At 47.5% G+C, this 13,586-nt stretch overlaps 1 protein-coding gene across 1 annotated transcript in view; it reads left to right on the forward strand.

The window, feature by feature from the left end:
* Positions 1 to 13,586, forward strand: part of BMX (BMX non-receptor tyrosine kinase) — an 891,026-nt gene that overhangs the window by 607,082 nt on the left and 270,358 nt on the right. The window contains exons 15-16 of the mRNA XM_085620470.1: positions 2,859 to 3,075; positions 3,173 to 3,237. Coding sequence (XP_085476596.1) covers positions 2,859 to 3,075; positions 3,173 to 3,237 — 282 coding nt within the window. The remainder of the gene's footprint in view (positions 1 to 2,858; positions 3,076 to 3,172; positions 3,238 to 13,586) is intronic.

A 13,586-nucleotide genomic window follows, 5' to 3' on the forward strand; every position in this document is an offset into this window, starting at 1 on the left:
TCCCTCCTCTCTTCTAGTGGTCTCTCCCGTAGAACGCTGAGAGAGAGGCTATTTAGAATGTTGGGTTTGTGGTTTTTGACAGAGCTGCCCTGGTAAGCTGAAGATGTTGGGTAGGTACTGCTTGAATAAAGTTTTCTGACTTACCTTCTGCGTCTTCATTACCTCAGAATCTGCTTTTGGGAATGGTGATATGCCATACTCTGTTTGGAAGACATCAATTAACAGACAAGAAAAAGTTAACTCAAGGGAGAAAGATGTACAAGCGGTTGAAAGTTCATATCAAGCAGGGACACCACAGTCCTATTTTTCAGATTCCATTAATGCAGCGACGTGCTCAGATATGCTACATGAGATTACTTGCTCTACTAATACGGGAATTTAACCCACGCTGGGCCGAATTGGCTGTCAATAATGACTGCAAGTTATGCCACTAAAGCCAAAAAACATGGGCTCATCTTTTTTGTTGTTGCCCTGTTTTAGATCAGTAAAGGAGACATTTGCTTCAACCGTTTTTTCTGGCCAAGGGAGTACGGAATTGCGCACAGGCATCCTTCATTTGCACTAATAGCAGGTCACGTAGGGCACTTGGGAGATGTGGCAAATACATGAATATATTGAAACAACAGCTCTATCAAGCAAAGGTTACAGTTGGTCAGTGCAAACAAAGACTGACTTTAATTATAACTTTTCGCCTTCTCTCATGTAATATCTAGGAGGACATTAGGTCTTGTGCTGAAAATTCTCTTGTCACCCTAAAATAGTTTTAATTGCTTAAGCAACATTTTATAGTTCTTACTATCTACTGTGAATTGCAAGGTGTTAGTAACTAAATAATTAAGAATATTTTACCAGCATTATTAGTTTTTATAATGCACAAAGGAACTTTAGGCGACTTAGGAGTTAAAAGCATGCAATCCAAGGAGGTTCAGTTAAGAATTGAGGGCATGCTTACCTTGTGTCAGTTCCAGACTGCTCAATGCACTTTGCATATCCTGTAAACTAGGTTATCCGTGCTAATTTGCACAATTAATTAATTTCTAATGTTGGTATAAAGATTAATAATTATCAGATGAAAGGTGCAATAGGACCATATTAAGGAAAAGATTTGCAATGTTGGATCTGTGATCTTTGTGTAACTGTGTTTTTTAATAATATTTTTCTGCACTGGTCTATTAACAAATAAGGAATCATTGCTTAATGTGATGTTAAGTAAGTTGTTTTATTTGATTAATTTAGCTGTAATCTGTTAATTTAAATCTGTAATTGTTATGGTTATAACTAACTAAACAATAAACAATAAACTTCCTTGTCCTGGCACACTTTAGGCAAATCAGACCAGCATATCTTTATTTACAGCTGCTTGGGACACGAAAAGTATGTTTCTTTGTTTATTGTTTTCTTTCTGGTGTCCTCTCAACTATGTATTAAGTCTGAAATGCAGGAATTTTTCTGCCATTTATTTTTAACAGTTCTTTAAACTGTTTAGATCAATTTATACTTGATGCAACTTATCTGAGGTTTTAGTAGGAATTGTTGCTGCTATACATGGAGCTGTCTATTTTTAGAATCACTGTTGTTGTATGTGCTGCACACTTTTATGATTTTGCCATAAAATCGAATAAAGTTCAACTTAACTGAACTGTATCTAAATATCATTGGAACTGTTAAATGTGGATAAACATGTTTCACTATTTGCATACAATTCCCTTTTCACCACATCGCTGTGAATCATCCCCAGTGCAAACTGTTTAAAAATAGGTTTTAAAAATGTGGTCTGTAATACAGAATAATATTTACAGAAAAGAATAACATGAATCGTGGTCTGTAATGAAATGTTATCACAAGGGCAAGGTGAAAGATTTTCAGACCAATCGTTCATTGTGGGAAATGTAACAAGGCGGTGAAAAGTTCCCATCCAAAAGCGGGTCAGCAAAAACCTTTCATAGGCGCTTTGAACAATAATTAAATAAGGTTGAATATTAAAAGTACTTAAAATCATCTGATTATGAAAGACTGTTGGTTTTAGAATCTCTATGGTCATTCTGGCAGACTCTAACAAAAACAAACCCTCTTTTTTTAGTTCTTTCCTTGATATAGTGCAGAGGGTACTAGGATTAGTAAAAAATTCTGGGTGGCCGAGGTTGTTTAAAAAGTTAAAAGCATATTTAAGCCATGGTATCCTCATTGCTCCCTCCAATTTCATAATGTCTGAGAGGAAGTCTCTTTTCAATTTGGCCTCTTCTTTAAGCCACAATCTGTGCCACAGGAGCACGGGATCAATCTTGATTAGGTCAGAAATAAATTACAGGCCTAATTCAGAATGACAAACACTTGTGGCACAGCTATTTGGTACCGATAAAATATATTTTAAAAACAAGTTTTCTACTCTTTGAATTGGTAAAGGGTCAGCATGTCCCCAGACTCCGCTCCCATAAATTGCCACTGAGACACATTTAGCCTTGTAGATCTTTAAAAGTTCCACCGGTGGTCTTTTGCCCAGTTTTCTTGAGAAGGCAATTAGAGCAGAAGTGGTGCGTACAAGTGCCATTTTTTTAGCAGAGACTGCTTGTACCCATGTATCATTAGAAGCAAAAAGAATACCAAGGTACGAATATTTTGTAGTGACCCCGATTTTTTGGCCTCCCATAAACATATCCTTTTGTTTCTTGATGCCTTTACCATGACGCATAATAAAGGTTTTAGTTGTGTTCACCCTTAGGCCTAGCTGATTCATAAAATGGGAGAAGCTGTTTAAGACTCGCTGAAGGCCCACTTGAGTACATCAGAATTTAGGTAATTGTATTTTGCTTGGTTCTGTAAATAATGAAAACATAATCTTTTTTCTTTGTTTCTCCTAGGAAGTTTAGTCATCCAAAACTTGTTAAGCTATATGGAGTTTGTACACAGCAGTATCCCATCTATATTGTGACCGAGTACATGGTGAATGGCTGTTTGTTGAACTATCTGCAGAAGAATAGAAGCGTGCTTCAGCCAGTTCATCTCACGGAAATGTGTTACAATGTGTGTGAAGCTATGGCTTTTCTAGAGAGCAACTCTTTCATACACAGAGATTTGGTAAGTGATGTTGTATTTTGTGAGGATGTAAAATTGAGGACAATCTTTTTTTTTTCTGCTTTAACACCCAGTGTTGAAATGTTGTCTTTTTCTGCAGGCTGCAAGGAACTGTTTAGTGGGCAAGGACCTTGCTGTGAAAGTAGCTGACTTTGGCATGACAAGGTAAGCTACATGTTTAATTTCTGCAAAGGGATGCAGCTTTGAGGATGTACTTGCTAATGCAAGCTGGCAAGAAGGGTCAGTGACATAAGCGCTTGCAGTTCGGATCACAATAATGTCAACTCAGCCTTCCATTGCTCTGAGTTTGAGTATGATTATACTGAATACTTATAGCACCTGTTACTGTCAATGCTTAGAAATACTGAAACACTGCTTTTACCAGTATGTGAAAAATTACTACAAAGAAAATTAAGGCATTTTTTCTATTAATGTGTGGTTAAGTATTTATGAAGTGAATAACTTAGTTGAGTACTTGTTGTTTTCTAGTTGTTACATGTCTCAGCTTATGTAGTCACCGTAAAGGAGGAAGATGTGTTCTCCTTCATACACATTTCCCTTTATGCAGTTGTTGTTTACGTATGAATAAAGAGATCACTTAAAAGAAGAGGCTGTGCAGGAAGTTAAACAATCCTGGATGAGCACCTATGAACACTTATCATTATGGGTTCCTTACAACTCAATAAAGAAGTTTCCTATCTAAAAATCAGGATCCATCTTCTGGGTTCCATCCCTAACCTACCTAGTAGCCTACCCTGTCTTCTGCTTGCCCGGAAATGACATCTACAGGCACACAGATGATTGAGTAGGTTACTACTACTCACACTGCACTAATGATAAATTGTTGCTGCAGCATTGATGTGGACATCTGCTCATGACCTAAGGGGCACATAATTTGTGCTCTTAGGACTGAAATATAGGAAAACCTCCACTGGTTTACATCCTTTTTGGTTCATATCTGACTTACAATTTTATGTAATCAGATGCTAGCAATCATTTGATACCAGTGCACATCCTCCCAACCCTCACCGAGGGTAGGGATACTTATTTTCACTCATTTTGGTCCTGCTGAAACACCATGGATCCCTCCTGGACCACTGAGGCATGAAACATGTCGAACCGACACAACCTGCACACCCTGCTTTATTGATTTTCTTCATTACTAGGTGATAACAAGGAACACATTGCTTTTATCTCTACCAAGGGGACTCCGATTAAATTGATTTTTGGTACCTCTTCGGTATTGTTACTTCACCCTTCACTCACCCCACACACCTGCACTCATCATCACAGCTATTCGATTAAAAGATTTTCACAAAAGAGCCCTCTCGTGGGGCTTGTGGGATATTTCAGTGCTGACCCCACAAGGAGCTAAGCCCGATGATGAAGCATGACAACCTCACAGGTTTGTGAGGACATCACTTCCTAAAAAGGAAGATTCCCTTACCTGTGCCATTTTTTCATCCTGAAAAAATACTCCTACAGGAACAGTTACCCTACCAGTATTTCCATAATTATTCTTGGGGGCAAGGGTTCTGGACCATCTAATAGCTCTCCATCCCCCTCTCAGTGTTATTGATGTATGTTTATCTGCACATATGTAATGTAAAACTATTATAAAAATATTAAGCTTAATTTATATTATATTAAAGAACGTTATTGCATGATTTAAAAAAACCTTTGCAAGATACAAAAGATAAAAGTTTAAGCATTAAAAGAAGATAAAAGCCCAAGTCCTGAGGAGGAGCCTAGCGCGCATCCAAGATGGTCGCGTGAGCACAGGGCTCCCCGGACCCTCGCTGCTCCTCGGAATTTATCCTGAGATTATCCTGATATAGTTTACGGAATCTGGAAGATGAAGGCTGGCTGAACACGGATCTCCTTTCAGAAATCGAATCGGACCTGGGAATCCTGATTTATCGTGGTCTGAACTTTTGGGACCCACCCGACGGCGGTGCCCGGTGCGAGGGCGAACTGTGGAGCCGGGGTGTAATTGAACAACAGCGGCTACAGCGCTGTGCCAGTGGTCGCTCCATCACTTTCGGTTTCACTTTTGGACTTTGAAGGGGCTGGACGGCGGAATCGCTTGGTGTGGCTGGGTGTTTCCTAGGCCTCTGCGTGAGGTCTTTGTCTCCGCCTGCTACTAGTGTGCCCATTGCCTTTGGTCCCCTCACACCGCTATATTGCGGACTCTGGTGAGGCGCCCGTCTGCGGTGCCGGTGCACATTCGACCCTTGATCGGCGGTCCCCTTCGGTGAGCGTGGCCCAAATGGGGGGCAAGGGGGGCCCCGAGGGGCGCAAGACTAAAGCTTCCCTCCGCGGGGGACCGGTCCAGGCGAACAACATGGACCGCTACACTCATGGCAGAGGGTCCCCTGGAGCGGCCGGCGCCCCCCCAGACGCCGCCGGTGGTGGCACGTCCGTCTCTCCGGAGCTGTCCCTGCAGGACATCATGGGCGCCATTGATGGCATCAGGGAGACCATCGCCACGCAGTACGAGGCCTTGGCCCGTAAAATCGACACGGTGGCAATCGATGTCACATTAATTCGGGCGGATCTCTCTAAAACCAACGAGAGGGTTCAAGCGCTCGATGTGCGGACGTCCACCCTTGGTGCGGATGTGTTGGACCTGCAGACCACTCTTGGCGACATCAAGATGGCTAACGATCAGATGGCCCGGCGGCTGGAGGACTTCGAGGGACGAGCCCGACGCAATAACATCCGTGTCATAGGCGTACCGGAGTCCTCCGACAACCGCCCGGTTGACCTCCTGGTTGAGGAACTCATCCTCCAACAGCTGGCCCCCGCTGGCCTAAGTAAGTTCTTTGCCGTGGAGCGGGCCCATCGAGTTCCGGGCGGTCGACCGCGGCCGGGGGCCCCCCGAGGCCTATTGTAGCCAAACTTTTCCACTATAGAGACCGAGATGCGATTCTGCAGGCCTCACGGGTCCACGGCCCGGTTCGTCATGAGAACTCGTCAATTAACTTTTATCCGGACTTCACCCAACTTGTCCAGAAACAGCGGATGGGTTTCCAGGGGGTGAAGCGTCGTCTCCGTGACCTGGGCCTTAAGTACTCTATGCTTTATCCCGCAAAACTTCGAGTGGAACATGAGGGTCGGACTGCCTTTTTTGACTCTCCCGCGACTGTGAGTGACTGGCTGGACTCGCTGCCGGACAGGGGTGACCGGCCTGGGCCCTCTGCCGGTACCGAAGGTGACGGGTCCCCTTTGGAGTGACTTTTGGTCCTTGACTTTGCCATTTTGCACTGTTCGGTTGGGTTTTACTTCTTTTGTTCATTTTGTCTCACTATGACCTGTGTGGGGGGCGGGCGGGGACGGGTCCCTTTCCTCCTCCGGGGTCTTTTCGTAGAATGGGGTTAGTAGGGCGACAGGCACACTGCAAGTTGGGGTGGTTTTTTGGACCGCAGGGGTGCAGGGTGGGGGGAGTTGGATTTGGGGGGGGGTTGGGGGGTGGGAGGAGTTGTTTTGATGTGTGTTTTTTGTTTTCAGGGCGAGGTATTGATTTTTGTCCAGTTTCGGGGGCTGTGCTACTGGCTGGGGGACCTTTGATCTACTGGAGGGGATGGGGGGGGACGGGTTGAGGTTGATGTCATGGAACGTCAATGGGTTGGGGGACCGTATCAAGCGGGGTGTTGTGCTGCAGTATTTGCGTCGTCTGGCTCCTGATGTGGTGTTTTTACAGGAGACGCATCTGGTTGGTAATGTTTGTCATGCAATGAACAGGGGGGGATACCGCCTCGTGGCTCATTCTGGTTTCACCACAGGTTCTAGAGGGGTGGGCATTCTCCTGCGATCCTCACTTCCGTTAGAGATCACCAGGGTAGTCTCGGATGATAGAGGGCGCTATGTGGGTCTGACTGGGAGGTGGGAGGGGCAGTCCCTTTCCTTGGTCTCAGTTTACGTCCCCCCGGGCCTCCAGAACTCCACCTTTTCGGACTTGGGTAGAATGCTGCTTGAACTTCCCGACAGTCTTTTGCTTATGGGCGGGGACTTCAATTCGGTGCTTTCGGGTGACCTGGATCGTCACCCGCCCAGGGCCCTCCCCGCTGCCCAGGCATGGCTCGGCGGACTATTGGAGACCTTCGGTCTGGTAGATAGTTGGAGATTGATGCATCCGACACAATGTCAGTACACCTTTCAATCTGGGGCGCATGGGAGTCTTTCCAGATTAGACTATTTCCTTATGCCCGCGGCCCAGACTGCTCGCATTCGAGAGGTTAGGCACCTGGCGCGGGGTATCTCTGATCATTCCCCGCTGTGGCTGCTCTTTGACACCGGGTCGCGGTCTGCAGGGCGGATCGCTCCCATTAACCCTTGGTACCTGCGAGACCCTACAACTCGCGACAGCTTGGTCAAGTCGATTGACCAATACTTCCTTGAAAACGAGGGGTCGGTGTCGTCCGCAATGTCCCTGTGGGAAGCCTTTAAAACCGTGCTCCGCGGACACGCCCTCTCCCAGATAGTTGTGGCTAAGAAGATCAAGAGTGAGGCAGTGGTGAAGCTGGAGACTGACATCTCGGGGCTGGAGTCGGCCTTGGAGGCGGGTGTCACTCCGGACAGGCTCCATGCCCTCAGCTTGAAGCAGTTTGAATACAGGTCTCTTGTTACTGATGCTGCCAAGACTATGTATAGGGAGCAGCAGGGTAGATTGTATGACGCCGGGGACAAGGCGGGTAAATTGATTGCTTGGCTGGACAAGAAGGAGAGAGTGAATCGTGTGGTCCCGGAGCTTCGGGCCTCGGACGGAGCGTGTGTGACTGAGCCTGGTGAGATTGTGGAGTGTTTCGCTGACCACCTCCGGGCCGTGTACTCCCCGGTGACGGATAGGGATGAGGAAGACTCTCGCCTTCTGCTGCGGGATATTGCTTTGCCCGGCCTGTCCGTCGAGGACCGTGAACAGCTGGACACCCCCTTGTCCGTTGACGAGATTGCCACCACGATTCGGTCCCTTCGCTCTGGCAAGGCTATGGGTCCCAACGGCCTGCCTATTGAGTTGTATAAGTTGTGCCCTGATAAAATCGCGCCTTTCCTCCGTCGTATGTTCCAGGAGTCCCTCGAGACGGGTTCCCTTCCCGCCGACCAGCGTCTGGCTACTATAGTCGTGATCCCCAAGGAAGGTAAGCCACGAGACCGCTGTGCCTCCTACAGGCCTATTTCTCTATTAAACGCCGAGCCTAAGATACTGGCTAAAGTCCTCGCCAATCGTTTGCTGAGCGTTATCTGTGATCTGATCCATCCTGATCAATGCGGCTTCATCCCTCATCGTAACACCGCTCTTAACCTGCGGCGTCTCCACGGCGCCCTCGCTAGGGCGGAGTACCTCTCCGAACCAGCCGTACTGGTTTCTTTGGATGCCACGATGGCCTTTGATACCATCGAGTGGCCATTCCTCTGGGCTGTCTTGACCAAATTCGGCTTTGGGGAGGGATTTCTTGGCTGGGTGAAGCTTCTTTACACTGGACCAATGGCTCAGGTGGTTGTCAATGGGCGGGTCTCCCGGCCTTTCGCTCTCGGTAGGGGTATGAGGCAGGGGTGCCCGTTGTCCCCTCTGCTCTTTGCTCTCGCCTTGGAACCGCTCGCTGCCTGGCTCTGCTGGGAGCCCTCGATCAGAGGGATCCGGTGGGCCCCGGGCTTCGAGGATCGGGTCTCGTTGTACGCGGATGATATTCTTTTGTATCTCACCTCGCCGCGGCAGTCGCTTAATGTTCTCTTTGATGTTCTTACTTCCTTTGGGAGAAATTCGGGTTTGACGATTAACTGGTCTAAATCCTGTGTCTATCCTATCTCTGGTGGCCCTCCTCTCTTGCCGCCTCGGCTTCCGATCCAACTATCTCTGTCCGGCTTTAAATACCTGGGGGTGTACGTCTCGTTGGACCCGGCGGTTCGCTATGAGCAGAACCTCCTGCTTCCACTTCGGCGTTTGAGGGAGGATACGGCTCGGTGGTGTAAGCTGCCCTTGTCCCCGCTTGGTCGCGCAGCACTGTTTAAAATGATGTCCCTTCCCAGATTCCTTTATGCACTTCAGAACTCCTTCGACGTCATTCCGGTGGCCTACTTTCGGGAGGTGGAGAGCCTGCAGAGGAGACTGGTATGGGACGGGCGGGCGCGTATCGCTCTGGCAAAGCTTACTCTCCCCTGGTACGACGGGGGCATCGCGCTTCCCGACATTAGAAGGTACTATTGGGCCTCACAGCTATCGGCCATTAACCATGCCACGTATGCGCCTGGCTTGAACCCGGCGTATGAGATGGATAAATTCCTGCTTCCCGGCGGTGACTATAATAGGGCGCTTTACTCCCGCTCGGCTGGAAGGACCCTTACGGGGCCTACTAAGATTGCGGTAAGGATCTGGAAGGCGGCTAATGTAGCCATGGGCTGGAGTGAGCGCTTAACATGTGCCACTCCTTTATTTGCCTCCGACCGACTGGGAAGCCTCTGGAAAACGAAAGGCTTTGAGCGTTGGGACACGATCGGTATTAGCAGAGTGGGAGACCTATGGATCAAGGGCGCGGTTAAAACCTTCGCGGCGCTCCAGAGTGAATACGAGCTTACTGAAAGGGAGTTCTTCCGTTACGCCCAGGTTCGGCATGCCCTGCTCTCGGTCTTTGGGGTAGGGACCAAGGTCCCGGCTTCTTCGCCCCTCGAGGACCGCATACTCGATGGTCACGTGCCTGACAGCACTATTTCTCTAATTTATAAAAAACTTATTAATAATCGGGCTGACCTCTTGGTGCGTCTTCGGGAGGCATGGACGGGAGATGGGGTGGAGCTGGACGACGAGGACTGGCAGTCCGCACTGTCGTCCCCTAAGGAGGTGGCCATCCCGGCCCGTCTCCGTCTGGTCCAGCTTAAGATTCTCCACCGGGTTTACGTGACGGGTCCCCGTTTGGTTTCGATGGGATTTTCTGACGACGGGCTCTGTAAGCGGGGCTGTGGACTTAGTGCCACCTTTCTCCACATCCTTTGGGAGTGCCGCGAGGTGGCGGAATACTGGCGCCGGGTGCATGTGGTAATGGGACAAGTCACCGGGGTCGCTCTGTTGCCGGAGGTGCATCGCTGTGTTCTGAATGTGTGGGAGCCCAATGATTATAACGCGGCCCAGACTCGGTGGGCGGCCCTGGGGAACATGATTGCCAAGAGAGATATAGCGCAGCTTTGGGGTTCCCAGCGGCCGCCCACCGTGTCTGTATGGAAGGAGAACATGGACTGGTGCATGTTCAGGGAGAAGACTGTGTATGTGGCTCGTGGTAAACCGGGGGCATGGGGTAGAATCTGGGGGCAATGGAATCAGTATCGGGGAAATATCTGTGCCCCCCCCTGGTGGACACTTCCGAGGTTGCCTTGTCCCCCTGACCCTTGATGGTTCCTTGCGTATTTGGAATATCCGAGTGTAGACCTGGCTCTCCCGTGACCCCCCCCTGACCTCTTAGTCCTCCTTTCCCTTGACCGCCATCTGGTGGTCGGATGTAGGGTCCCCCTGCTGTAGTCTGACGCCCACTTCATGTCACTACGCCTCGCCTTTTGTTTTTAGTTGTTATTTATGGTAAATGTATGTATCCTGATTCCCTTAGGAGTATCCGGAGCTTCTGTAATGGGCTGGGGACCATGGGTCGGTTGATGACTTTAACACTGTGTGATCCGTTTTGATTCTAGCGGCCGGCCCTGGTGGTTGTAGGCCCATGCTTGTATCCTTTTTTCTGTTCAATAAAAACCTTTTAAAAAAAAAAAAAAAAAAACCCAAGTCCTTAATAAAAGACCCCCGGGCCCCACTTTTTTCAAAGTGCACATGTAGTTGTCCTGCCGCAGATACGTTAATTTTCACCCTTTGTGGCATTGGTGGTGATGTCCAAGATTTGGAAATTGAGTCCAGGAGTGCGCCAACCTATGCGCTGAGCCCCCTTTGTCAGTTAGTTTAGTGACACTGACAATAATTTTTTCCTTTGTCTGAGTGCCAGCTAGGAGGATCTGCCTGTTGTTTTCCTGGATGAGGTTGCTGTTAGTGAATCCCCTCCCCTAGTTTTTTTGCAGCTCGATCCATAAACCTTACTAGAGCACAGTTTAGGTTGGTGTTCCTTGGGTCAAAGCAGGCTAGTACTGCGGCTCTGCATTATCTGACCTTGTTGATGATCCAGCCTCTCCGTAAAAGAGACCTTTATTTCAGCAGACTTGGACACAGACATAGGATGTGTGTTATGTCTTCCCTATGGTTTCCACAAAGCTGACAGTGTTGCTGAGCTTATTCTCTTTTCCATTTGGGAAGATGGCAGGACACGTTAATCACTCCCATTATTAGTTTTAAGAAACAGAGTTTGGTGCGTGAGGTGAACGGCAGGATTAGATACCCCTGAGGCGTCAGATGGTCATACGATCTGAGAGTCTTCCAGCCGTGACTTCTTGCGAGACATGCCTTATGTTCTAAAGAAGAGAATTTTTTTGCGCTTGTTTTTCCTAGCCTTTTGAATTCGCTTTGACTGACTTGTAGGTCCCAAACTTCGTTCAAGCTTAAGGTTTTTAGTCCTCTCGCCCAATATTCATACCCTGCCCGCCACCATTTCATGTGCAGGGTAGACCTGTAGGTGTTGCGCTAGGCTGCCTTCTTTTGACGACCTCAATTTGTGGCAGCACATTAAGAAGCTCATCAATCTGGCGATGGATTGGTTACAGATGCCCAGTTCCAGCCTGACTTGGGCAGGTGACGTGTGTGTTGGTAACTGGAACACTGTTCTGAAGATTTTCGCAATGATTTTATCTAAATGGCCACTGTCCAGCCCTTTTAGCACCTCACTTCCGTATGTTAGTGTAGGAATAACTTTTGCCTGTGCTGCTTGCAATGTTGGGGCGAATTTTGGGCCAAATAGCTTCTTATGAATAGAACTGAGTGCGAAAGATAGTGCTACTCCCTTCTTTTTTTGCTCTTCTAGGTGGGTTTTGTATCTTCCGTTGTTATCGAAGAGAACTAAGAACTTGTGGCACTTGGATTCTATAATGCTTTCGGAATTTAGGACCCATGCCAGCGCTTCTGGGGCATTCCTGGACGGACCGCCAAGATTTTAGTTTTCTTATTGTTTATCTGGAGCTCATTCTTTATTGAATATTCGACAGTAGTGTCTATAAGTCTTTGTAGGCCAATCTTTGTGTTGCTTAGGAGAACTACATCATCGGCGTACAGGAGGTTTGACAGCTGAAAGACAGCTAGTTTGGGAGTGTGAGAGTTTGCCTTGTTTAGGGCTTCTGGGAAGTCCGATAAAAATAGGTTAAAAAGTGTGGGGGCCAGGACACATCCTTGTTTGAGTCCTTTGGTTGTTACGATCGGGCGTGACAGTCTGGAGCCGTCCCCGATCTTGATCCTGACTCATGTGTCCCGGTGTAGTAGCTGTATGGCTCTTAAAAGACCGTTTGGGATGTTCAATCTGGAAAGCTTTTGCCAGAGCTTGGCCCTGTTAACGTTGTCGAAGGCGGCTTTATAGTCTATAAATCCCATGTAAAACGGACTAGTGCTGGTTTCAGCCTGGTCTATCAAGCAAGAGAGAGTCATGAGATTAACCGAGGTACCTGTGTCACTTGTAAAGCCAGTTTGGTTCAGAGGAATTACTGAATGTTCGTCGGCCCATGTCCGAAGTGAGTTGAGTAGTGTCCCAGCAAAGTACTTTGCTTCATTGTCGATAAGGGCGACCAATCGGTAATTCCCTGGAGATTGTCACCACCTTTGAATATTAGTGCAAGAATTGAACCTTGCCACGAAGGTGGAATGATGTTCTTTTGTAAGATGGAAGTAAAGAGTGGAGATAGCTTAGAAGCCCAGAAGGCCGAATCTTCCTTGAACAAAGCCGGAGGGATGCCTCCTGGGCCTGGAGCTCCATCTTTCCGGACCTTTTTGATCTGTTCGATACTGCTTGGGTGATTTAATCTCACTGTTAACTTTTCAGGTATTTGGCCTTTGTAAGGAGATTCTTCCATGGTTAGCATTTTAACCAATCACTCTGGAGGCATGTTTGACACTTTTGGAGCTCTTCTGCCCTCTTCTCCAGGACGCTGATCAACTGTGTATTCTTGTCGATTGTTGAAGTGAATGTACAAGAAAGAATACCACTTGGACTTCAGTATGTTTGATGAAGCTGCTTTCGGGACATTCCCTCTAAGACTATTGATGGTATGCCAGAACCTCGCAGAATCATTTGACTTAATGTCTTGATATAATTTGGCCCAGAAAGAATTCCAGTGAGCCCTGCGATGTTCTCTTTTTACTGTCTTCAGGTGTTTGCGGGCTTCTCTCAATTTGGTTATTGTTGGTGGGTCCATTGGCTTTGTTTATTAATTCCCACCATAGCCGGTTCATATTTCTTTTTGCTGATCGTATTGTTGGATTCCAAGAGGTTGGCTGTTGTGGCCCTTTTGAATTTGCGTACGTTATTGATTTTGCATGTCTATCTGTCAATTTTGTTACAAATGTTGTCCAGTTAGCAATGTGGTCGTCGTCTGTCCTACTGGTACTC

The sequence above is a fragment of the Triturus cristatus genome, chromosome 8, assembly GCF_964204655.1.
Source record: "Triturus cristatus chromosome 8, aTriCri1.1, whole genome shotgun sequence".
Classification (NCBI taxonomy): domain Eukaryota; kingdom Metazoa; phylum Chordata; class Amphibia; order Caudata; family Salamandridae; genus Triturus; species Triturus cristatus.